Source organism: Callithrix jacchus, chromosome 12 (genome assembly GCF_049354715.1).
Source record: "Callithrix jacchus isolate 240 chromosome 12, calJac240_pri, whole genome shotgun sequence".
NCBI lineage: Eukaryota > Metazoa > Chordata > Mammalia > Primates > Cebidae > Callithrix > Callithrix jacchus.
This window is the reverse complement of record NC_133513.1, coordinates 9,727,545-9,755,239: the sequence shown is the minus strand read 5'-3', so window position 1 is coordinate 9,755,239 and position 27,695 is coordinate 9,727,545. Positions and strand designations below refer to the sequence as shown.

The 27,695-nt window shown below is 42.5% G+C and overlaps 1 protein-coding gene across 1 annotated transcript in view; it reads right to left on the bottom strand.

The window, feature by feature from the left end:
- Positions 1-27,695, bottom strand: part of RBFOX1 (RNA binding fox-1 homolog 1) — a 2,602,982-nt gene that overhangs the window by 206,140 nt on the left and 2,369,147 nt on the right. The window contains 1 exon segment of the mRNA XM_078344605.1: positions 7,318-7,560. Coding sequence (XP_078200731.1) covers positions 7,318-7,560 — 243 coding nt within the window.

Sequence of the window (27,695 nt, the reverse complement as noted above, 5' to 3'; positions counted from 1 at the left end):
AGCAGGCATATGCTTGCAATTGCCTAAAACACTTCTGGAAGGAAATATAAGGCATTAGTAACTGTCATTTCTGGCAGACAGACTAAGAACTTGGGCTGTGGGTGCTAGGACATGTTAGTTTTCATCTTATATTTTTTTCCAATGTCTGGCTTTTTAAACCCCAAGCCTGAATTTCTTTAATAATGGATAATAATAATAGCTAATTAATAAAAAGGAATGCCCTGACCAAGTTTTCCCTATACCTTAGTGATTTCACCAGCTTCAGAATCAGAACTGGCATGCAATGGGTTAAGAACAGGACACCATCACCAACCAGTATCTCATCTTCCTAGAAGTATTCAGGAAATTTGGAGGCACAGTTAACGTTCCAGTGGGAAGTGGCTGAGGACAAAGGTGCACCTGGCTCTTTAAACATTTCTTTTCCTGGTAAAGCCTCCAACTCAGGAACCTAGCTGGGGCACCCCCATTCTTTCTCCCATCAGGGCTTAGAGCTGGTGGGAAAGTGGTGGGAGCCTTTTAAACAGATTGCAGAACTGTTAAATATAGAAGTTAAGTTGCTATTGGAGATACATGGAGAATGCACCACTTGCCAATCTCTAATGATACTATGTCAGGAGTGAAATACCTTGTCAGGAACAGTATCTAACAGAGTACAGTATTGGCTCTGTCAGCACAGTGATCCATGATGTGTGCGGAGGCCTACATGAAATAGAAATTCAGCAGAAAAAAGGCCTGCAGGGACACAGCTCAGCCCGTGGGGAACTGAAAGGATGACCTGGTAAGTCTTTTCTGTCTGCAATTTACTGAGCTCTTGTTGGGAGCTCTGGGTGCATCCTCCTTCCCTTTTACAGATTCTGCACTTTGTGTTAAATCATGTGCATAAATTAGATGTTCTTAGAGGCCACCAGATGGATGGATGGTTTCTCTTACCCAAAAGTACTTAGTTTCTCAAAGAAATAATGGCCTCTACAATGTCCCTAGAATGATATTAAGAATCATGGATACAAATGTCGAAGAAGAGTTAGAACTATTCCAGCTACAGTACTATCCTATGGGGAATGACTTAGGCATCTCCCAATAGTAACTTGTTTTGCAAATATCTTATGGGGAATGACTTAGGCATCTCCCAATAGTAACTTTTTTTGCAAATATCCTATGGGGAATGACTTAGGCATCACCCAACAGTAACTTTTTATGCAAATACAGAGTTGTGGATCTAGGATGGGGAGAACCATAGTTTTGACCCACTTTGAGGTTAAATTCGCTCCACAGGAAATTCAGAATCTGGAGTGAAGACAAGGTATACCTAATAAATGTAGGAGGTGGCAGAGACAATCTGAAGTAAACTTGTCACAGACCATGTTCAGCTGGTATAGATCAGGGAAGGTTAATTCAAAAGTAGCATCTCCTTTTTTGCCAAAGATAAGTATACAGATGTAATTGTAGCAAAAAAACAAGACGGCTCCTTTATGATTTCTGCACTTACCCAATACCAGTTCAGAAAATAAGTCCTAAAACTTCTTTCCGGATCGGTCCCAAAGCCCACCTGCTTCAGTCTCATTAGGCTGTCTTATCTTTAAAGTCCTACCTCTAGGAGTGTGTACCATCCAAACATTGCTGGAGAAGACAAAGTAGCCAGCAGGCTACTGTATGGTCCACCATACATTCACATTCTCCAAACTTGGGCACCGATTGCCATTCAGGTACTCTAGAAATTATTTAAGGCAGATTTCTGAAGTGTTTGCCCAAGTTCAGGGATTCTTGCTTCAATGATGCTGGCTCCATTCATGGAAAAATGAAGGCAATATGGATGGAATTCCTCACCTTATCTCTTGACTTAAAAATTTCTCTGCATCCTCACACATTCACCCCTCCTCCTCTTCTGTTTCAAAACTGAAGTACTTCCAAATGTCAGCAATTTATTTCTTGGTTACCCACAATGAGAAACAATCCAAATGCCCATGAATAGGTAAATGGAGAAACAAACTGGCATATCCATGCAATGAAGTAGTACTCAGCAACATAAAGGAATGAGCTATAACCAGATGCAACAATATGGATGAATCTTAAAATAATGATAGTGAGTAAAAGAAGCCAGACAAAGAGCACATAATGTTTGATGTTACTGACATAAAATTCTAGAAACTGCAAATTAAGCTATAGTGAAAGCAGTAGACCCACTGGTTTCCTGGGGATGAGGTAAGAAGAAGGAGGGGAGGATCAGAAAAGAGCAAGAGAAGACTTTGGGATAATGGACATATTTCTTAACTGGATAGCAGTAATGGTTCTGCATGTAGGTACATTTGTAAAAATGTATCGAAGTGTAAACATTAAATATATGCAGTTTATTGCATGTCAATAAAGCTGTTAAAAAATCGTTTCTTCTTTCCCAGACTACCTATTGTATCTGAATGCCCTTGGTCCTATTCCTTCTTATCTCCTGTAAAACACTTTATCACTTTCTTTCCTGCACCATTATTCTCTACCTCTTGCTTCCTGTCCTTTGCACCCCATACAGGAACCTTATTGGCATAAATTAGTGAATCTAAATCAACTATCCTAACATCTCCTTTCTCTAACCTCTTTACTTCTCAGATGCAATCTCTTCTTTCTCCTAGTTACTCCAAGTATTTATAATAGGCAACACCCACCCACTCCAACATACGCCATTTATTCCTCAACTCTTGTCCCTCCTGGAACTCTCTCCACTACTCCAGCAAAACTGCTTTCTTCTAGGTCTTCAAAGATGTCCAGACTGTCACTTCAATTATGTCTTCTTAGTTTATACCCTCAGGCTCTATAGCCCAACATTCAAATGGTTGAACACCCAATCTGAACATCCCACTGACGTCTTACTCAGTAGTTTCTCTTCCTTCAAACCCCACCCCAGGAGCTCTCCAATGTGCTGTTCTTACACTTCTTTTTACTCCCTACCTACTCTTGACAAACACCAATTCAATCTTCTTTATGCAAATGGCTAACCATACTTAGTTACTTTAATTACTTGTTCTGAAGGTATCTTATCATGGACTCCCATGAAATGGTCTTCATTCCTTGTATTTGGATAGGAAGCTCCTTGGTGACCTGAGGGCTGGGACACTCAGTACCGGCCTTAGCCACCGAACGAAGATAATGTCACACAAGCCAGAAATGGAGAGGGATTACCATGAGAGGGCTTATATGGGATGAATCCAAGAGCCTTTCACAGGGCTGCTGGTCATGGTGACTGGAGCCTAAACTTGCAGGAGAGAGCCAGAGAGTAGAGGTGAGGACAAGGGAGCCAACCCCAGACGGTTCCCGGTAGAAGCTAATAGATGTGTGCCAAAAACCAAGCCGTGTCCAGCCTCTTCCTGGACTTTTTGTTCTATGAGCCAACACACTTCTTACTGAGTTTTCTCTTTCCGGTAACCAGAAGGCTCTGAAAGGTATAACCCTCTGACTATAATCCTGAAAATGTTTTCTCCTACTGTCATCACGATAGATAAAAGCTGTGAAAATCTATATGCTAGAATTTGGCACATTATCATAATTAACAGAACACATATCCTCTATTTTCCTAAGGCTCTCCAAGGGAAGAGAGCTTGCCTGCACATCGGATTATCTCCCTGCAGTGCCTGGGGCACTGTGGACACCCAACACGCTATTTAAATTCAATTGTGTTGATCTCTAAAGTGTTCTATTTGCAGGGCAAAGATGTGGAGCAGCTCAACTCCCCAAATGGATTAAATTTCCTTTAAGCTAGGCATCATTAGCCCTTTATTTCTATGTCTTATTTCATAACTCTTCTGGCTTAAACTCTTTTCAATGGTTTCCCATTGCTTATAACGTGGAATTTCAACCTCTTATCAGACCCACCAGGCCTGTAGGATGTCAAATCCTTGCTAATTTCTCCCAGTTCGTCTTTTGCCACATCACCTTTAAAACCCCTTCACCATGCCCTAAACATACTGGCTTCTTCTTAGGACTTTGAACAAGCCCAGATCTTTGCAACTTTAGGACCTCTGACGGTGGTATTCCCTCTGCCTGGGATGCTTTGTCCTCCCACCTTAAACATTATCTCCTTAAGGAAATGCTGCCAGACTGCACATTTGCAGGTAGCACCTCTGTTCTTTTTAAATTTTCTAACGGTACCCATATTTTCCTTAAGAGCATCTGTATATTCACTGTTTCCAATAGCAAAGACCTGGAACCAACCCAAATGCCCATCGATGGTAGACTGGACACGGAAAATGTGGCACATATACACCATGGAATACTATGCAGCCATAAAAAACAATGAGTTTGTGTCCTTTTTTGGGATATGGATGAACCTGGAAACCATCATTCCCAGCAAACTGACACAAGAACAGAAAAACACCGCATGTTCTCACTCATAGGTGGGTGTTGAACAATGGGAACACATGGACACAGGGAGCGGAGCATCACACACTGAGGTCTGTTGCAGGGGGACTAGGGGAGGGACAGAGGTGGGTAGGGAGTTGGGGAGGGATAACATGGGGAGAAATGCCAGATATAGGTGATGGGGATGGAGGCAGCAAACCACATTGCCATGTGTGTACCTATGCAACAATCCTGCATGTTCTTCACATGTACCCTAAGACCTAAAGTGCAACAAAAAATAAATATTAAAAAATAGTATCCATCCTAAAAAAAAAAAAAAAGAGCAGCTGTCACCCATGCTATTTGCCACATGCTCACTCTCTGCCTCTCACGCTAAGCCACAAGAGGGAAAGATCATGTAGGGACCAACCATGCCAGCTAGTATGAGTCCTGGCCCTAGTAGAAGCTTAGGAGATATTTGTGAGTAAATAAATGAATACATAAAATTTCCATCACACTTAGCTTAATCAATCATTTCTGACTGGATCTTTTAAAAAAAATTTTTGGAAATAACCTATCCAGGCAGTACTACTATTGATTATCACAAAATAGCCAACAAACAGTAAACCATAACTCCAGCACTGCTATCCAGCAGTCAACAGAAAAGCAACAAACACCTGCTGAGCCAGCAAACTCCTCTAACAGACCCATACCTCAGGAACAGCGACTACACACAACAAAATCAGTAGCAGGAGTGTTCAGAAGAAACAGAATGTAGAGACCACCCAAATATCCATCAAGGGACTACTGGATAAACAAACCTGGTCTTGCCATACAGTGGTGTACTCAGCATGGATGAACCTGGACAACACTGTGTTAAGAGAAGGAAGCCAGACACAAAAAGCCATCTCTAAAGCAGACTGGTGGTTGCCAGGGGCTGGGGAGAGGGAGAGTGGGGAGTGTCTGCTTAATGGGTATGGCGTTTCCTTTCGGGGTCATAAGAACATTCTCAAACTCGATAATGGTGGTCGTTTCGCACTACGCAGTGAATATACCGAATTCCACTGTCGTGTGTGTATTATTAAAATGGTTAAAAATGGTTTTATATGTATTTTACCACAATAAATTAAAAAGGGAGGAAGACAATTAAAAATCATGGAATGTATACTATTTTTTAAAAAATCTCCAAAACTACCCTCCCAGTGAAGGAGGTGGCAAGGAGCAAAGTCAGTCAGTGGTTGCTTTTATCATAAGAAATGCATGATGCTGCAAACCCATAAACTTCTTCATAAATACTGGGTTTCCAGAGGTCTTGGGACAGGAAGAAGAGGCAGAATTGCCTTGCACTTAAAGAATGTTCCAGACAAGAGGTATGGGGTGCCCAAGCTTCTGAAGAATTCTACAGAGGAAGGTTCCCAAATGCATGTTCCATACAGGTTCTGTGGTATCATGATTACTTTAAGGGGCACACAAATGAACGCTGTTTAATTTTACTACGATTCTTTTTGTTGAGAGTTATATTTGATTAATGGCCCAAACACCAGTTTTCATTTACAGTGATGATAAAATAGTCCTGTTCTTTACATGCCTGTTTCCAATCCATTTAATCATTTGTATGCAATAAAGTGTACTCTTTATGGTATATCAAGTCATGTAACCATCACCAAAAAGATACAGGACAGTTCCCTTATTCACCCAAATTCTCACACACTGAGCCTTTCTAGCCCCTGCTCTATGGTCCAGCAATAAAAGGAAAAAAAAGCAGGGAAAAACACTGCAACGTGTATGAATTTCAAATGCATTAGGCTAAGGTAAGGAATCCAGGTTCAGAGCTCTGAGGGACGAATGAGGAGTAGCTGCAAAGGGGCACAAGGCTTGTGCTTAGGCTGATGGAAACAACCCAAAATGAGATGCAATAGTCACACGACTCTGTAAATCTGCTAAAAATCAGTGAACTGTACTCCTAAAAATATACAACTTTTTTTTTTTTTTTTTTTTTTTTTAAATGGAGTTTCGCTCTTGAGACCCAGGCTGGAGTGCAATGGCGCGATCTCGGCTCACCACAACCTCCGCCTCCTGGGTTCAGGCAATTCTCCTGCCTCAGCCTCCCGAGTAGCTGGGATTACAGGCATGCGCCACCGTGCCCAGCTAATTTTTTGTATTTTTAGTAGAGACGGGGTTTCACCATGTTGACCAGGATGGTCTCCATCTCTTGACCTCGTGATCCACCCGTCTCGGCCTCCCAAAGTGCTGGGATTACAGGCGTGAGCTACCGCGCCTGGCCTAAAATATACAACTTTTATGCTATGTAAATTATAACTCCACAAAGACTTTATTTTTGTTTATTTAGAGACAGGGTTTCACTCTGTTGCCCTGTTCAGTGGAGCAATCTTAGCTCACTGCAGTCTCAAACTCCTGGGCTCACACCATCCTCCCACCTCAGCCTCCCAAGTAGCTGAAACTACAGGCATGCACCATGACACTCAGCTAAATTTTAAATTTCTTGTAGAGATGAGGTCTCAGTTTGTTGTCCAGGCCATACTCAAACTACTGGCTTCAAGTGATCCTCGTCCCTCGGCCTCCCAAAGTGCTGGGATTACAGGCATGAGCCACCATACCCAGCCTCCATAATGACCAAAAAAAAAAGATTCTCTTACATCAATTTTTTTTTTTTTCCAGAAGAAAAGGGTATTTCATTGGGATGGAATCCTGGAAAGGCAAAACTATAAAAACAGAAAATTGATAAATGTGCCCCTTTGCAAATAAATTAAATCAATGAAAAAATATACAGATTTAAATGAATGCTAAGAATGAGTGCATGGAGATGAGGCAGAAACTTCAGGAAGCTGGTAAGATGAGGATGAGCTCAGGGGCTGATCTGTTAGCCAGAGTCCCTGGATGGAGGGGGTGCGCCCCTGCTGCCATTCCCAGGCCTGGGGCACGTACCCTGGCGCAGCTTTGCCTCTCCCCCCACCCGCAGCGAACGCGTCCACTTACTGTGGCGGTGCCGGAGACGGTCTGGGCACTCGTGTCCGCCGGGCTCTGCTCGGAGTGCGACTGGGCGGGAGGGTACAGGTTTAACGTGTGCTCGGGAACCGGGGTCTGGCCTGTGTACTCTGGCGCAGGGTGGGGATGAGGGGCTGTGTATTCCGCGGGGATACCGTTTTGCGGGGGAGCGAACTGGGCCGAAGCGTAAGGCTGAGCCATTGTGTCAGGGGCAGCAGCTGCTTCCTGATTACCCTGAAAAATCAAAAAGGTGGAGAGAGGGAGAACATCATGAGTAGGCACCCTGCAGAAAGCTTCCTCCCAGATCCCAGGACGATTGCGCACTGCCCACTTTCTAGGGGTCACCATGACCTCACCAGCCTGAGATGGACCAGTCTCAGCTCATCTTCACCAGAACCTATAAGGAAACAGTAACCATCACTTCTCCCCATTTTAGAGATGCAGAAACCGAGTCTTGGAAAGATAAAGTCGCTTTTCCCAAGTCACTCGGCCTAATATTCAAAGACAACGAGGGTCTTGTGGCTTACTAGATTGGATTTTTTTCTTCTGTCAGATCCTTTTTATTTCATTCCCATTTTGGAAGCTGTGAACATTCAGTTGTCCACAGTGACAGCAGAACCTTGATTTGATACTCAAAGTGCCAAGAGAGATTAAATTGAACGTGTGTGTTCTTGAGAGGAGAGACAATTTATGTAAGCATTTGAATTTAATCAAAGTTTTATGTGACTTGGCTCACATATCGGGAAGAGGGAGGATCCTTTTAACGCTCCCAGTGTCTGTGTGCTTGTGTGTTTGTGAGTGTGCGTGTGTGTGTGTGTATAATGTCCCCAGTGCCAAAATGAAGCAGCTAATAAAAATTCAGGGCCTAATTTGGACAAAGATCGTCCTCTCTGACATCCACATTTTAAGCATTTCTGAAAAATATTGGATTTAACTCTTAGTCTCATTAGTCAATGCCTCTCCCTCCCTGCCTTATTTTTTTTTTATGAGCACAGAGTATTATATAACAATTCATTCTTCAGATCTAGGCAAAACATGCAGTGTGACAATTACAGCCAACTCAGAGGTTTAAAAAACACACACAACCAAAACCTTCCATTTCAGGAAACATCTCTCTCTACTGCCTCCTCCACAGTTCTACCACGACACACACACACACACACACACACACACACACACGGCATAAGAAATTGTAACCCAAAGGTCCAAATTTTCCATGGTCTCAGGAGATGAGATTACACAGTCAGAAAGACAGAGAGAGTGGAAAAAAACTTAGCAATTAAGCACACCAAATAGCTGCCTCTCCCATTGTCTGTGGTCAATTAGATGTGACTTTAGCCCTCATATAGTGATACTAGGGCAAAAATGTCAGAATTGCTCCTCTCTCTTCAGTACTCGCCACCAACATCTGAAATCCTCTTTCTCTAAAGCAATTTGAGTGCAGCAAAAACATGATGACAGAAAGAAGGAAGGGAAAAAAAAAAGTTCAATCTCAGAGAAGCACACAGACAGAACTGGTGCATTTGTTTAGAAGGGACCTTAATTAGTATGTTAAAAATGACACTTGGAAGAGAACGAAGCTTAGGGTAAGTTTAAACATTTTACAAGGAGAAACATTCCCATCAGGCTCTTCCCTCCTCTGGACAAATTTCTCCAAATGTCGGTGCCATTGGAAATAAAAGGGCACAAGCGTTTCTTTCTGTCTTTCTAACATGTTTCCGTAGCACTGGGGCCATGGAGGGTGTGCCTATGCTGAGGCTGAATTGCTATCCATGAGCAGTTAACCCTATCTATCCCTGGGAAGCCACAGACGACACGTGCTGATACTGCTGGTCTGTCTCCACTCCTGTTTCTTCAACAAGACCCCAGTCCCACTCTCAGCCTGTATGGTGTAGATACATTTGAACACAGCTCCCGATCACTGAGAGATGAACCAAAGGACACCAACCTGGCCAGTCAGAAGGTCCCACTGAGATAGTCCAGTGGATTTGGGTTCATGCCCATCTATCTAGTGAATCCATTGGTACGTTAAGCCCTAGTCACACCACTGAGTCCCAGTCACCCTGGAATTTTGCCATAGTTTCGGGGAAGAAGTTCTCTTTCCACTGTCATTGGCAGCTGCAAAAACAACATAAGCCTGAAGCTGCCAAGAACCAACACTTAGGTTGGGCATGTTGCCTCATGCTTGTAATTCCAGCAATTTGGGAGGCCAAGGTGGATGGATCACTTGAGGTCAAGAGTTCAAGACCAGCCTGGGCAACACGGTGAAACCCCACCTCCACTAAAAATACAAAAATTAACCAGGCATGGTGGTGCATGCCTGTAATCCCAAGTACTTGGGAGACAGAAGCAGGAGAAAGGCTTGAACCTGGGAGGTGGAAGCTGCAGTGAGCTCACATTGCACCACCGCACTCCAGCCTGGGCCACAAAGCAAGACTTCGTCTCAGAAAACAACAATAACAACAACAACAAACTGCCACTTGAAGAGGACCTGCCACTTGAAGTGACCACATTCCAGGTAATTAGCATATCCATCATTTCTACATGATTTCCATTTGTGTGTGTGGTGTGTGTGTTGAGATTTAATTTAAGATCTATCCTCTTAGCACATTTCCAGTATATAATACAGTATTTTTAACTCCTGTTCCCATGCTGTACTTAAATCTCCAGAATGTATCTGTCTTGCAAAACTGACACTTTGTACCCTTTGTCTCATTTTTTAAGCTAGTTTTTCTGTTACTTAAAACTGAAAGGGTCTTGACTAATTAAAAAAAAAAAAAAACTTCTGCTGTTTTATAACTAAACTAGCATCTTTTCTTTTTCTGGGCTGTTCAAGGAACATATCCTTCTGTACAGAAATTCCTTAGTGATGCCACTTCTCCATGGGTGATGAAAAGCCCCAGAAATGTTGGGATCTTGGGAACCATCTGATGAGAAATTCATTGTGCCAGAGGCGGCTTCTGCTCAAAGATCTGTTTCTGCCTCCCCAATCTTCTACCTGGCCCATGTCTCCATTGAAACACAGACTTGTCTGAGCCCCTGCAGGGAAGAACAGAATAATCACAGGAGCAGTGGTCCAGACAATGATTAGATGAAGACAAAGGCTTCCCTCCTCCACCTCCAGCAGAAGATACTTTCGCCAGCAATATATATAACCGTGGAGATTTCCATCAGTGCAGAGCAACCTCAAGAAAAGTGGCCCATTCCCACTAGTTCCTGCAAAAGAGCTAAGGCTCCTTGTAGAATTGGAGCTCTCTCTGTATGGTGCAGAGAAGTGCCATGGCCTCCAGAAGCTTATGGTCAGTTAAGGGAGAAGAGCTTCATCATCCCAACTCCATGAAGTCTTCACATTCACTGCCCCTCAGCTTAGAAAGCCTCACCTACCCCCTTGCCCAGCTAGTTCTTACGCTTTCTTCAGTCTGCATTGAGTCCCTCCTCCAGCAGGCCTTCCTTGATGCTGAAACCTGGTCAGTGGCCCATCCCTTCAGCTCCACTATAGCTGGTGGCCATGGCTCACACAGCTCCGAGCACTGCCACTGTCTTTTTATTTGATTGTGAGCTTTCTGAAAACAGGACACTGTGCCACATTCCCTGTCTCCTATCCATGGTCCAACAGCATACTAGCTACAAAGTGGACATTTACAAGTGTTTTCCAAGTGAATATGTGCTTGACGAAATGAACTCTGGGCTCTGTAAAACATGGTCTGGCAGCAGGAAGGAGACAGGGTAGGGGGATGAAGAGAGGACCTGGCAAATGACTCATGGGGCAAACCTGGCCCCCATTTTGTTTTTGTAAATAAAGTTTTATTGAAACACAGCCATGCTCCTGTGTTGACTGTCTATAGTGGCTTTGGTACTGCAACGGCGGAACTGAATAGCTGTGGCAGAGACTGCCCAGCCCACCAAGCCCGAATAGTCTACTATTGGTTCTTTGTGGAAAAATATTTTCTAAAAGCTATGGCGGAATGTCATCAGGCATGGGATCACCAGTTAAGAAGCCATTACTGCATAAATAGTTTGGGCAGGAAATAAAGCAGTGAAATAAGAGGGGGGAGCTGTATTCTCTCTAAAGCAAAGAGGGGTGATAGCTAGTCTTGGAGGCTGGAAATACTGAGAATGGTACAAAACCAGCAAGTCAGAATCTTTTTGGGAATTTACTTTCCATCACCAGATCGCTGTCATGTAAACACACATGCACACAGGCTTTAAATCTGCAGAAGAGGGCTCATGAGCAGCAGGTTCATGATGGCCTCAGGCTTCAATAAAAGCAGCCACTTCTCCTCACTGGTCCTCAGAAGAAAACTTACTAGGTGCCAGGCATTGTGCTGGGTGCTTCTTACAAAGGTGTGACTGCTTTACACAGGACATTAGGCAATGACTGGAGACCATTTTGACTGTCAGAAATGAGGGAGGATGTGCTACTGCCATCTAGTGGATGGAGGCCAGGGATGCTGCTGAACATCCTGAAGTGTACAGCACTGCCCTGAACCACAAAGGACTGTCCCGCCCCAAATGTGAATAGGGCCAAGGTCCAGAATCCCTACTTCACATGCATTCCATGTCTAATCTCACTTTACTTTGTCATCAAAGAGGCTCCAGCCTAAAACTTGGAAATAGTGATGCAAGGTCACAGCCACAGGTAGTTATCAGGGGAGCCAACGGTTAAACCAAGGCCTTTATGTATCACGTGTTAAGGCATCTCTCATCTAGCAAGAGAATCACCTGGTGGGGAGTTCATTTCCCATGTTTAAATTAAGCAACTCCCTCTCTATCATGCACACCATGGAACTGTGTTTTAGCTGTTGGGGTGTTACTCCCTGTGAGGAAGCCAGGGGCTAGGGTATGTGATTCAAAGATGCCAGCAATTCCGATGGCCAGATTAGGTGGGTGACCCTTCAAAAGTAGTGGGGCAGCAGCCTGGGAAACTTCTGCACAATCTCAAGCCTTATGCCTGACTTCAAAATGCTTTGAGGCTATCCCAGGAAAGAGAAGAGCCAGCTGGGGCACCACTGGCACCAATGCAAACCACCCACCTCTATCATGAGTTGTGCAATTCTGGCAAATACAGTGCACCATGCTCCAGGGAATGATTCCATGGTAGCCAGGGAGCCTGCAGTGAGCATCCAGGAACATGGGGCTCCGGATTTCATCCTGTACCTGGAGTTCTCAAACAGATGTTGGTAGGACCCCCTACAGTTACTTATTAACACTGACAGCCATTCCAGAGAGACCCTAATTAATATTCCCAACATTTGCACTTTAGGATAATTACAGCTAATATTTAATTAAGACCACTGTACTTCCTATGGAATTATTTTTCAGCTTCAAATGGCTCCAGAGATGTCTTTGTTTCCTCCCTGGTGACGTTCCTAGATTCCTAGCTTGGATGAATGTATTTTCTGGAAAAATACATTCACATTAAGGGCACCTTTTCCACTCCAGGTCACGGCAAATCCTAGGCACGTGAACAGGCTCTCGAGTTGGAAGCTGAAGCCAACTTCATGTAGGGGACAGTGACAGGCAAAATTATTTGGACCATCCTCACTAGACACTCCCTCATTTTCAGAAGCTGCCTTCTTTCTTCTACTCCAATGCCAAATCCCCACCTTTCCCTAAATAACTGGAATGATCAGGGAGTTTGTGACATCTGCCGAGTCAGGGTGCCTGTGGGTGTTCCTAGCTGAGGAGGAGGATGATCTGCTCTGCAAGTGTGCCCCACATCATCAAGTCAACGCTTCAAGAGCATCCGCAAAGTTAACATTGAATTTCAGTGCCTGGACTTTCTTGAGTTGTTGCTCAGTACACAAAAGGGGGATGAAAGAAGGCCAAGATCTCATGCTTGAAGCCCCACTATCGCTGCTGCAGAACTGACTGAAAGCTTGAAATAAACAACATTTATTGGTATAAAGGTAGAAGAAACTTCCTTGTCTTTAGACGCCAAACGTCTCAGTCAATGAGAGCAACTCGGTGACGGCAGGATGATGGAAACCTGTCATTACTCAAGACACCCCAACGTGTAGCTTTCACTCCAGTGACAGAGAGCAAAAGGATTATTTAAATGCAACCAAGTCTGATTTCTAAAATTTAAAAAAATGTCATTTCAATTTAAATATTTTACTGAAGCATGAAATAGCCTGGCTATCATTGCTATTTTAAGACAAATACTGTAATCTGACTATTAGCATAGTATGTCGACTCTTGTATGCACACGTTCAGAGGGCCACTCTTCCAATGCTCAGAGAATTTCTTTGGTCACAGAAATAGTCTGAACCCTTAATTTTCGCCCTGAAGTGGACTCAGAAGACAGAGTCAGAGAGAAAATAGCATGAGAATTTTTTTTAAGACATTGCCTTTCTCCCATTTGTTGCCATGAGTGCTTTAACAGAGTAGCTTTGAGAAACTAGTAAGAGAAGCAAGAGTAGTAGCCAGTCAGGTTTCAGAAAATATTTTGGCTCAAAATCTAATGCAAACTATATTTCAACTGAGAAATAATCTTAAAGTGGCCAAACGTGAAATGGGTCTATTCTTTTCCATGTAACTACCTGATTCTCACTGAGAAGGCAAAGCACCTGCTTTCATAGCCGTCCAGGTGGACTTTAAAATAAGCAAGTCTGTTCGTGTGTGGGAATGTGGGGGTGCACACTCACAAACCTGCCTTTCCCCACCTTAATAGTCAAACTTCTTGAGCACACCCTCCCTTTCTGCATCTGGAATTTATTTGTCCCCAGTTTATTTAGTGCTGCAGAGAACCTCCTCTGGCCCAAACTCAACCCTTAGAATGAAGAAATGCACAGGAATTGTCAAGATCTAATAAGCCGGCGGACTGCATCTGTCCACACACCCCAGGAAAGCAGCGACTCCCGCAGTGGGAGCCCCGCCCCCAGCACCGACTCACTGGAGGAAGCTATCCATTCTCGGTGTCCGCCTGCAGTTTTCAGTCTTGCTGACAGTTTGTTTTACTTTAGTTTAGTTGCATGGGCTACACTACATCTCTGGCAAGAAATCGCGCATATTTGGAGAAAGCCTCTTGTGCTGAACTGAAATGAGCTAAACTGCATCATGCCCCAGGGGCATTGAAACAAAGAAGAAAAATGCAAAATGACACCATTAACCTGCTGGTTCTAAGACTAGCTCAGTTCCACACATCAAGCAGAAGGCGTCCGCGCGCGCGCGCGCACACACACACACACACACACACACACGCGCACACGCTCTTTGCTGAAACTCATCTCCTTTCCCCGAACACGATTCAAGGAGCAAGCTCCGTATCACAGACAGCACAGACTTAACGCAAGGAAAGCTTTCAGCTGAATTCAAATCACAATTTTGAGTGAAAGATTAAATGAAAAAAAAAAAAAATACCTGCTGCACCATCCTGCTTCCTTTCTCCTCCATAAACTTAGCAGCTGTTCTTGTCCCACACCACAAAGCATCTGCCCAAAGCACGCCTCAGTTACGAGCGAGGGCACGCACACTGTGCCATGTGCGGATGATCGGGGTGTTGAGGAAGGTGGGGGGGCTGAGGCCGCCTGGCTGACCTCCCCCTCAACATCTGACTGCTCCCCAAACCAACCCAGATGGGACTTTTTCTGCCAGCAAGGCCTGGCCCATCAATCACAGCTTGCTCCTCCTCTGGCTCCTACTCTCAGTTTCACAGCGCACCACTGAGCAGATGATTATATAGAGGAGGAAGAAAAAAAAAAAAAAAACAGTGCTCGACCACATTAATAGCTGTTTAAAAAACATTAGAAATGGGACTCTATGCATCGCCTGGAGCTGGAATTTTTCATTACTAAACTAAATATATGGTATGCGAAGTTATAAGATCCAGCAGGGAGCTTGCTACTATCTTATTTTGTTTTTTCTTAAGAGGGGAGGACAAACATTCGGGGATAAAAGGGAAGAGATAGAGGAAGGATGAAAAAAAAGCTCAAAGAGAGAGATAGCAATAGGTAAATTTTTAAAAATATGTGAGAACATCAGAGAGCAGGAATTTGTAACAAAGCTGTGTGTTTAACTGCAAATCGATCTTAAAAATACCATAACTGATGATTACTTGGAAGATTTTGAAATCCAGCTCTTTTACAGACTGGCTGTGTAATCTTAGACAAGTTCTTGTGATACTCCAGGCACTACTTTCTGCTTCTGTTTAATGGGACCAATGATGAGCAGCTTCACCATATTATTGTAAGGATATAATTAAAAATCAAATCACCAAAAACCACACACACACACGCACACACGCACACGCACACACGGCCTGGCTCTCATAGTATGCATTATGTAAATGAATTCATTCATTCACATTTAATGAAATGGTAAGCAAAATCCAAAACCATCTCTGTCTCTGCAGACTTCATAGTTAGTGCAGCAGCAGACTTCAAGAAAGAAGAAAATAAATACTAAGATGACCGCAATATTTCAGTGGTGATAAATGCTATGAAGAAAAAGTACAGGGGTCTGGCTTTCTCCTTTTCTTAGATGTTTGTCTTTTCGTGCCTTATTGTTTTTTTTTTTTCTCTCTCCCAGTGAGCAAAAACAAGAACTCATACAAAAAAGTCCCCAGTGAAACCCCACATCGATGCCAAATGCACCCTCTTTATTTAAAGCTGTACATACTTTGTTCTTCCTTTATTATGAAAACTACAACAACCAGAGTAAAATGTCAAAACAATTTCAGTTTTTATTTGCTCACGTCTTTCTTGCTTGTTGAGGGAGAGATTTTGAGAGGCCCATCCGCCCTTCCCACAGATAGCTGCTTATCACCAAGGCTCCTTGCTATGGAAAGAGAGATCATTCGACTGGAGGGAACCAATGTGGTTTCTGAAGTGATTAAACTTGTAATTCGATTGTGTAACAGAGGAGGAGGTGAGGGTGGAAAAGGCGGCCTGGATGAATTCAACCTTCCTGCTGGTCTTTTTTGCAGGTTCTAGTTCAGGTGGCCCCTGGGTGATGTTTTCCTTTTTAATTCCCAGCTCTTCAAGGTTGGAAAGAAAATCTGGACACACAGTATTTGTGCCGTTCTTACATTCCCATTTCCAGTCATACCTTGGGGATGTCTGCAATGCATCACCAAGTGAGGGTTAAAACAAGCAGCCCTTTCAAGGTTCCTTAAAGGGACGTGTCAGCTCCCCTCTCTAACCACATAACCACAGAGGACGAGAGGCCCTATCTCACAAGACTCCAGCTCAGTATTCGAGGACAGCAGCCATTCTCACACACCATAAGCTCTTGTCCTCAACTGAGGAGCCAACTTCTGTCCTTCAAGCTAGGAAAGAGGGACAAGACCAAGACTGACAAATTCTCTGGTGGAAACATTAATGTCCTAGGGAATGATGAAGAGAATACTCAAAACCTACCAACCATAAAACCACTGGCAGGGCACGGTGGTTCACGCCTGGAATCTCAGCACTTTGGGAGGCCAAGGTGGGTGAGTCATTTGAGGTCAGGAGTTCGAGACCAACCCGAGACAAAACATCTCTACTAAAAATACAAAACTTAGCCAGGCGTTGTGGCAGGTGCCGAAAATCCCGGCTACCTGGGAGTCTGAGGCATGAGAATCACTTGAACCTGGGAGGTGGAGTTTGCAGTGAGCTGAGAAAGCACCACCACACTCCAGCCTCGGCGAAAGAGTAAGACTTCATCTCAAGAAGAAAAAAAAAATAAATCGAGAAAGAGTGAAAGAGTTTCAGGTGGAAACCATCCGAGAGATGCAACAGAACATGGTCCTTAGTGAGAAGAACAAGAGTTCCTTGGGTATTCTTTAAAAATATCAGATTCCAAGGCTTCACACCAGACCTCCTGCCTCAGAATCTCTGAGGGTGGGATCCAGGCATGGGCACTGTCCAAAGTTGCCCCAGGGAGTTCTGATACACAATTCTGGAGAAAAATGTTCTGTGTCTTTTATTCTGTCGGTCTGATCTCTTAGGCTATAAGACCCACATGTAGGGGGTCGTCTTACCAACATTGTTTAAATGAAATAAGCCACACACATGAGAGAAGAACAAAATAGTTTAAGGTTTGTATTGTTTCATGAGAACTTTATGTGGAGAAATGGGTTCAGAATGTAAAATCTTTTATGAATTGTGGTAAAAAGAAATAAAAGAAAAACACTATGTTAGGTCAGGTAATTTCTAGTGTTAGTTACTATCTAACCTTTTAATGCTGTGACTATGAAATCAAATACCAGTATTGAGGCATCAAGGGCATAATGGTAAAACTATTGGCAAGTCATTCAACCTTCATGTGCCTCAGTTTCCTTATCATAAAATATAAATAGTGATGTATATTATTCTTCACAGTGAGACTCTTACGATGCTTTAGAGGGAAAATCTATTGGGATGTGTTTTATCATCTAGAAAGTCCTGTATGCACATATGTCCCATCAGGGGGATAAAATTGGTCCCCTTCTAGTCCACTGAAGTTCTTCCTCTAGAGAAGAAAGGAAGAAATGACATGTGTTAGTCTCTAACCTACTGTATGTCAGGAGATTAGTGTTCACAATCAGCCCATGCAGTAGCCATTATGGTTCCTTTGGCAGATAAGAACACTGAGGTGCTAAACAAATGAAAAATACTTCCCAATACATAAGATCTAGTACATTTGTAAGAGAGAGAACCAGAATTTTAAGATAATTTGGTATTATTGAAAAATTCTTATTACTGAATCCGTAACAAGATAAAGATGAAGATGGTAGCGGTGGTGGTGACGGTGATGGTGATGGTGATAATGGTGATGGTCATGATGGTTTCTGGGAATGAGGATATGAAATCTTTCCTTGATCACCAATTATGAGCTGATTATTGTTCTAAGCACACAAAATTCAACAAAGTAGTTCTGCTACACTACCTCGTTGAACAAGAATCCAACGTGCTGCATATTTTTATCTTCTTTTTCAAGCTAGGTTGGATGACTTTCTCATGCTCACACAACTTCTAACGCTAGGTACCCAAATCTGTCAGAATCCTACAATGTATATGCTTAAATGCTTGGAGATGGATTCAAATCTGACCTCATTTAGCTAAACATCTAAACCTTTGTTCTAGTAACTATGCCAGCTTACGGAAAATCACCTCTTGAACAAAGAACTCTGAAGTTGTGCTGAAGTCATAATTCATTAAAACACAACAAACAGCAAAGACGACGAGAATCCCTGTTATAGATTCCAGCAAAGCCACTTGTCTCATTTCACTTCCCTGGCCTCAATAGGAAAGTGGATGGAAGCCATCTTGCCATGGCTGACAAACACAGCCCCAGAAACACAAGCCAACCGAGTGGGCGGTAGACTTGCGGTGAGGAGGTGTTATGTTTGCAAAATGTTCCATCCTGATTTTCCATTTGGAGTTACAGAAGGCAATGTAGAGGTTGTTTTTCTCAACTCTTTAGAAGTTATGGACAATAAAATATTTATGGTACTTTGTACAAGTCAGAGACTAGATCTGGCCACTTCTGAGGTTTTAATTCCAAAGGGAAATGTGCATAGCCCTTTAAAAAATCAGCAACATGGGCTGGGCGCCGTGGCTCAAGCCTGTAATCCCAGCATTTTGGGAGGCTGAGGCAGGTGGATTACGAGGTCAAGAGATTGAGACCATCCTGGTCAACATGGTGAAACTCCGTCCCTACTAAAAATACAAAAAAAATTAGCTGGGCATGGTGGTGCGTGCCTGTAATCCCAGCTACTCAGGAGGCTGAGGCAGGAGAATTGCCTGAACCCAGGAGGTGGAGGTTGTGGTGAGCTGAGATTGCGCCATAGCACTCCAGCCTGGGCAACAAGAGCGAAACTCCGTCTCAAAAAAAAAAAAAAAATCAGCAACATACAGAACAAGTGAAGTTTCTAACCAACCGCATCAGGCGCTTAGGACAATGGAGGTTTTCCCTTTTCCAGCATCTCAGAGGACCCTGTCTTGTCATTTAAAACCCTTCTCAAAGTCTGATATTATATGCACATTTTGGTGTCCATCCCAACTGGACTGTGAACTCTATGAGTAAAGGAACCTCGTCTGGTTTCCTTTTTTTTTTGGTCTATCACTGTTGCCTCAAACAGTGTCTGAGGTGCATACACACACATATACAAAAGCATTCAAAATGTTTTGTTGAATAAAAAATGAATCCCAAGCTAGTCCCTTCGTTTTGACTAGTACTGAGACATGTTCTGACTCACTTAGCACCTCAGGGCACTGAGAACAAGGTCAAAACCATCCACTGGTGCCCTGCATTATTGAAAAAAATTTCCCCATTGGAACATCCCAACATTGCACTGAAGCATTTCTTGCTGGAGAGGGATGCTGCATACGGCTTCACCTGTTTGTCAAACTGCTGCAAATGCCTTATTATTGCCTGTTATTAATATAAACTAACAGCCAGAGCAGCTGGTATTCTTTGAGCACCTTCTAAGTAACGGACAATGTTAGTCACTTTATGTATATGCCATCTCACTTCATCTCCACAGGAGCTAGAGTAATAAATTCATTTTTAGCACACCCACCTCACAGATAATGAAGCATAAGGTCTTGAAGTGAGTAAGTGCAAATCCAGACCTCAGATCTAAGTCTTTCTCCAACAGTGAGGTCCTTTCCTTTATCTATAATTGACCTTTTTATGGGCTAAGAGGTGGTATTTGTAAGAACTATGGTAGCACACTTCACAATAAAATATTTTTGAGACATTCTGACAAAGCCTTGAAGTATCCTGGGCAAAATGAGAGGTTACCACAAGCCCTTGTTCCTGCTACCCTAAGATCCAGGACTCAGGTAAGTTAATCACGTTAATGATGATGGTGTTACTGATAACATTATTGTTGATAATAATATAATTAGAAGGGCTTAAGCCACATGCTTGCCACTGCCCTAAATGTTCTATAAATAGAACTTCTACCCATGGTACTCACAGCCCGATTATATGGGCACAAACGTTATCTTCATTCGATAAATGGTAGGCTTTGAGAGGCTAAAAAAATTATCTCAGGTCATGACGGGTGCATGAAGAAATTTGTACCAACCCGATTCTGAACGCAGAGCCTAGCATGATTACCATTATTTTTAACTTTTTATTTTCAAATAATCATAAAGACATCATTATACAGACAGTTTCCAAAAAAAAAAAAAAAAATGTAGAAGATGACCTTGGGTACCCTTCATCCATTTTCTCCAGTGACAACCTCTGGCATAACTACAGCACACTGTTAAGACCAGAAAGTTCAGCTGTTGTGACTACTTTGCTATCAATACTAACCAGCCATCGCCACTGTCACCCATCCCTGAGTGACAGCTGGGGCTGGCCATCACTGTCACAGACACACTTGTATGGACAGAAGGGCAGATGAACAAGGAGAGAATCGAACCATTCTAAAAAACACTGGCAAAAGCGAACTCTTGTAAGGGAAAGAACAGACAGATGAATTTTGAATTTTAATTCAACAGGGATTCTTCCCCACCTGGGTATGCGGGAAACCTCAATCCTGAACAGACTTTCACAATCCATCTTCTTTATCCAGCCCACTGTTTTCTAAAGGGGGTGAAGTTCTTACGACTACCACCAGAGTAACGTCAGTGTCAAATTCACATTCAAGATAAGTTTAGATGACTTGCTCCATTGCTAATACTACTACATTTAACCAAATCCACAAGAGGAAAAGGATAGATTCTGTCCCCTTAAATAGCTGGCTTGCGGTTACCCTACAGATATAATTTGAGATAATATTGCTGTTTTACTTATTCCATCATAGCTGTCCAGAGTATTCTCTGCCTGCTTCTAAAGTAGGAAATTGATAGATTTAATGTGAGACAACTTTCTTTGTAAAAGAGGAAGTCCTTATACATGCAGACAGAACCAAATAGCCTAGAGGGACAGTAACTCCGCTATGAAAGCTGCTGACTATGGCATTCCACTAAGAATGTCACCAAGGGTCTCTTGGTAGATTTGGAAAATTGGGAGCATTAAGTCACATTAACAAAAGGAGAACCATATACCTTCCCCTTTGGGATTAGGTCACAGATGATGGAATGCTCTAGTGAAGAGAAAAGTAGACATTCTAGATACAAAGTAGTGCAAGGAGTAGATACCATCATCTTGGATATGGATAAATTCAGAATAATTTCTTTTCTTTTTTTTCTTGCTCTGTCGCCCAGGATGGAGGACATTGGCATGATCTTGGCTCACTGCAGCCTCAGTGTCCCAGATTCAAGTGATTCTCCTGCCTCAGCCTCCTGAGTAGCTGGATCCTGACACCACACTTGGCTAATTTTTGTATTTTTAGTAGACAGGGAGTTTCACCATGTTGGCCAGGCTGGTCTCAAACTCCTGACCTCAGGTGAACCACCCACCTTGGCCTCCTAAAGTGCTGAAATTGCAGGCACGAACCCACTACTCCCAGCCAATTCAGAGTCATTTCTTCTTATACCACATTATAAAGTTTTTTACCCGTCATAAAAGTTTAAGCCCCACTTTTATCAACATATCTTCTATTTCTTCTTCAGCCCTTTCTCAAAGCTGGGTACCTAAACATAAGCCTAAACAATGCAATGGCTTTGTGGAGGCATGATATAGTGCAAACTTTGCAACTACCCGCCACCCCCACATTGTTTATAAGGAATGTACAAAGCCAAGTATCTGCCTGTATTTTTATTATTCAATTTTCTTACATGAAAACCACAGACCTCCCATAATGTTGTCAGCTCCTTACGGGCAGGTGCTTGTTTACATATCTTTAATATTTCCCTCTTTTTCTTTTGCACATTGTAATCAGGTGTTTGACATGATAAATATCGGTTGGCTTGCAGTGACCTCACTTGTAGAAAGATGTCTAATCTGGTTACTGCAACAGGCAAAGATGATAAAATATGACCTTGTCTTTCACTGTATGTTGCATAAGTTTTAGCCTCTCATAGTTTGCCAACTGGAGAAAAGGGCTGTCATAAAATGAATTATAGTTGGGCTTGGAAGAAATGAAATTAGGAGAGACTGCCAGAAAGCAAGGGCAGCGAACTATTCAAATAGGCAAGAACATGACACTCATGCAATTGTTTCTGGAGTTAAGTATTGAGTATCTGTTGGCTGGCAGGGATTGTGCTAGGTTTGGGGGCCACAGTGGTGAGTAAGATGGACAAAGCCCAGGTACCTCTATAGCAACAGGCTGGCAGGAGTCATGGGATGGCCTAGAGATTTACAGTGCAATAGGGTACATGCCAAGAGAAGAGAAATGTAAGAAATGAAAGGATTTATCAGGTAAGGTCTTCCAGAATTGATGTCTAACCTGAGGGTCTTGAGGGTGAGCAGGAAACAGCCAGGTGGGAGGATATAAGTGGACAAAACGCTATGTAGAAAGACCAATTGTAACGTTAAATGTTACGATAGAATATCTCATACTCAGAATCAATGAAAACAAAGTAGAAAACAGCCATGAGGACATTTTCAGAGTCACAGGCCCTACAAAACATAGAGCTGGTTTAAAGACCTGGAGGCTACTGGATTGTAAGGCTCTTAAAGGGAGAGACCTACATCTGTCTTACATAACACCATACCCCAGGACTATCAGAATCCCATGCACAGAGTGAATAACCCAACATGATTTGTTAAATCAAAGAGCAAATGCAACGATGAATGATACATGCCAAGACAAAGCTGTCTTATGCATTTTGTCTTAGGAAAGGAAAGAAAGAGGAAGGGCAAGAACAGAGAGGGAGCCGATAATTTATGCTACGTTATGACATGACCTTCTCAGTGGAAGTAACTCAAATGCTTGAAATAGAAGAAATAAACAGAGAAAACAAGTCGTTGCTTTAAATAACTAGGATGGAGGATGATTCTGTTCTCCATCACCATCATCACACTCTCTCAGCTGGGGTGTATTCATCTATTCTCAATACTGCAAGTGAGGATATACCTGAGACTGGGTGATTTATAAAGGAAAGAGGTTTAATCGACTCACAGTTCAGCATGGCTGGAGAGGCCTCAGGAAACTTACAATCATGGCAGAAGGGGAAGCAGACATTTCCTTCTTCACGTGGCGGCAAAAAGGAGAAGGGCCGTGCAAAGCAGGGGGAAAGCCTCTTATAAAACCACCAGATCTCATGAGAACTCTCTCACTATTAAAGGAACAGCATAGAGGTAACTGCCCCCATGATTCAACTGCCTCCCACTGGGTACCTCTCATGATACATGGGGATTATGGGAACTACAGTGCAAGATGAGCGCTGGGTGAGGACGCAGCCAAACCAGATCATGAGGACAGGTTGTAAAGGTTATTGGGAGCATTTGAACACAATCTTTCTGAGCCTTGGATGTAATATTGAAAGAAAGGTAAGATGGGTATCATTCACATTCATTTAATGGAAGAAGCTGAGGTCCAGGTAACCAGTGCCCAAATCAAATCTAGTGATTGGAAACCTAGGTGTATTTCCAATGCATCAAACTGTTCCCTTAGTTTTCCACACATATGATCCAACAAGTCTATTTACAATAATAGGCTTAGTTGCTTGATGCGTTTCTAGGTTTCCTGCATTTCTATCACATAAACTTTTACAGTGGGGAATAAGAAAACTGAATACGGACATTGTGACAATTGAAACACCAAGTGGCTAGACCTCTCATAAGAACAAAGAGGAAATACAACTTCCCGGGCCTTATAAATTCAGTACAACCCCGCTAAGAAGAAGAACACAGTATTCAAGTCCCTACTATTTTGTAAGTATGTTCAAAGGAATTAAAACCAAACAGTTCCATCTTGGCAAGTGAAGAGCCAAGTTCAGTAACTGACCCTGTCCCATGTGAGGATCTCTAAGCCCATACATCAACCAGGGTCTCCACTTGAGACTGGAGAACCTATAATTCTTCACATGATTGATCAGTGCATAAATACTGTTCTTCTGTAGATATTAAGGACATCTTCCTGACTGAATGCTAAGCTCTAAGGGTTGCAGCTTAGAGTACAGCAGGGCCTGACTGACTTGAGGAAGAAGGCGTTATGCATAATGCCGAGGTGCACTCAAGGAAAACGATGGGTTTTCGGACATATGAAAAATACTTGCTTGATTGGCGAATCAGAGGGAAGGAGCACAGCGGTGAGCAATCATTTTTTTGCAGATACAGTGTTTAAGTCTGGCCCAATAACTGTATGAAACTTAGGACATGGTAGTTAATTGTCTCAACAATTCCAAGGTAGATAATCATAAGGAAACTGAGGCGGATCGATATTAAGTATGTCTAATTCAAAACACCACCAAAGGACAGCCTTAATATATGTTGAATTGCAATTTTGGTCCATTGGTTTTTGTATAGTCTAACTGCCCACGGGTGGCATTCATCCTCTTCACTTACTGGTTTTGCTTATTTGATTTTTAACATGTCTATCTTCTTTAGACAGAGTGGCATATTCTTGGAATCAATGTAGCCAAAAATTACCTTTATATACAATTTTTAATTTTTCACGTATGTGACTTAAATGTATTGCACACATACTCTGACTGGTTGAATTGTCTTCTTTTCAGACTCAAATACTGAAGTCCCAGCTCTCAGTATCTCAGAATGTAACCTTATCTGGGAATGGGTCCATTGCAGATCTAAGTCCTTAAGGTTAGGTCATGCTTGAGTAGGGAGCAGGGCTCTAATTCCAGATGACTGTATCTTATAAAACGGGAATATTTAGACAAAGATAAGCACGACGTGTGAAGATGAATGCAGAGATCTGGGTGATGCTTGTACAAGCCGAGGGATGCCAAAGATTGTCAGGAAAGTCCCAGAAGACAGGAGAGCAGCACGGGGCAGATTCTCCTCCCAGCCCTCAGAAAGAACCAGCCCTATCCACACCTTTATCTCAGACTTCAGGCCTCCAGAACTGTGAGCCAGTAAATTTCTATTTCAAGTCACCCAGTTTATGGTTCTTTGTTTCAGTAGCCCTGGAAAATTAGTACATCTATTATGTGCTAGTCACGGAAGACACAGTACTGAGCAATGCCATTGTCTACTTCATGGAGTCTGAGGTCCAGTGATAGAAATGCCAACAATAAGATAGACAGCTAAGGATGCTGTGACATCTTATCCTCTCAGTCTGTGGCTTACACAGTTACACGTAAGAGGAGAAAGTTGGAGCTCGCGACGATTTTCATGCAATCTCATTTGCTCTCCATGAAGCAGATATTGTAATTCTGGTCAGAGGAGTTTAAGAGCTTGCTCGTTCTGCTCAGGCATTGTGTTTTCACCCTGCTGTTCTAACACAGTAGCCACTAGCCACATATGGTCATTGAGTGTTGCAATGTGGCTGGTCTGAAATGAGGTGTACTGTAAATGGCAACTGCACTCCAGATTTCAGAGACGTCGTACAAGAGAAAGAATGCAACCTATCTCTTTAGTAGTATCAGTTTCATTCCGTGTTGCATGGTAGCACTGTGATTACACTGGGTAAATAAAATTATTCTTGGTTAATATATTTGGATATATTTGCTTGAATAAAAAACCGAAATTAAAGTCATCCATTTTGTTTTGCCTTATTATGAATACTAGAAGATTTTTTAAAAATACTACGTAAGGGATTCATATTTGTGACCGTTGCTTTATTTCTGCTGGACAATGCTAGTTACACTCATGGGTTCAGGTGTCACAGAGGCTGGCTGGGACCCAAGTACACCATTATCTAGGCGATTAGCAGAGCTGAGATTGAACTTATATATTATTTAAATTGGAAGCCCCCATTCTTTTGCAATACCAAACTACCACCTTGGCACCAAAAGTGAACATTTTTAGAAACAGACTCATAGAGATACATCCAGAACAGAAAAGCTTGATCCCCATCCCACCCCACACCCCATATTTGTTATCTTAATAATCTTCATTTTACCTTTCTGTACAATTACAGCATCAACCCCCAAGACAGCCTTCACAGAAGGCTGCTTCGGAACACAACGTAACTTTCACTTTACCAAATCCGACAAAGCTCCCAAGGCTCTGAGAATCTGTCTAAAGTACCTATTTGGGGACAGGAGAGGTAAAAGGCTTTTAAAGGCTTGTTTTAACTCTGTGTGAAATCAACTGACTAATATTTATACTGGGCAGCTTTCTGCAAAGATGAAATAAACTCTCCACAAATAGCCTACAGAGCTCAGACATTCGCTGTGTGTGAGGTCAGAGAAGAGCTCTTGAACATGCTCCAGTATGCAGAATGCTTAAGGCATCCGTAGACATTCTGAGTTAGATCTTGCTCTGCAAGGTTATCCATTGAATTGGATCAGAAAGAAACTAGTTCTTTTTTAAAAGTCTCAGTGACACATGGTAGAATATCTTGCATTCATTGATTCATTCAAGATGTATTTCTTGACTATCTTTAGAAATGCACTAGAGGTACCTTTATCCATGGTGTCTGCCCCCCGGTAGGCTCGCAATAAGCATTTGTTTTTGCATTAATATAAAATACATTCAAAGATAAGAAAACAGTCCCTGCTCAGATGCCGATTAAGATCTGGATAAAGAGAGATACCAAAAAATCAATGATCAAATCAAGTGTCATGGGTTTAATAAGTATAAATGATTACAGGGGGCAAAGATAAAAGCTCTCAATTCAGAGACAGGTTATCAAACACTTCTTAAAGGATGTGATGGTTGAGAGGAATCTTAAGGAGACGTTGCAGTGAGTTACGTGCAAATTCAAGGGAGAGGCAAAGCACGCACTCCACATCAGGGCATAAAAGAAAACAGAAACAGGATAATATGGCTGGAGTATATGTGTGGTGAGGACTTAGCAGGAACTGGGGCTAGAAAATGAGGTTGAGGGCATAGGAAGAGAATGAGAAAAGAACATATAAAGTAGTTGGGATTTCGTCCTTTAAGTAATGGGAGGACACTGAAGAGTTCCAGGCACAGGATCTGCATGGTCAGATTTGCATCTTAGAAAGACCACTCTGGCCACTAAATGGCTGGTAGGCTGGAAACAGGAAAGGGTGGGGACATGGAGAGAGGCACAAAGTGACTGTGGTCACTTGTGGGAGACATGACAAAGCCAAGTGGAGACAGAGAAGCACAAATGAAACCAGAGGCTCACTCTCAGGACAATTTCTTTGCATCCTTATAGGTCCCAATGTCTCTAATCCTAATTTTTTTAGTCCATCCTGTGTCCCGTGCAAAACAATTTTCAAACTTGTATTTCTATAGGATTCTAGTGATTTTTTTTTCTCTAAAAGAAAATACAACTTGGAAAAGAAAATACAATTACTTTTGTAATTGTATTTTCCTGCTCTGGAAATTGTTTTTTCCTGCCCTGGAGTCTTTTCTATGGGAATGCTGTAGTGGACAAATTTAAAAAGCATGTCCTTGTTAAGGTTTGCATTGTTGGAATGTAAATATATTCAGGTAAACTGAGACCTGCTATGAACACTGAATGAGGA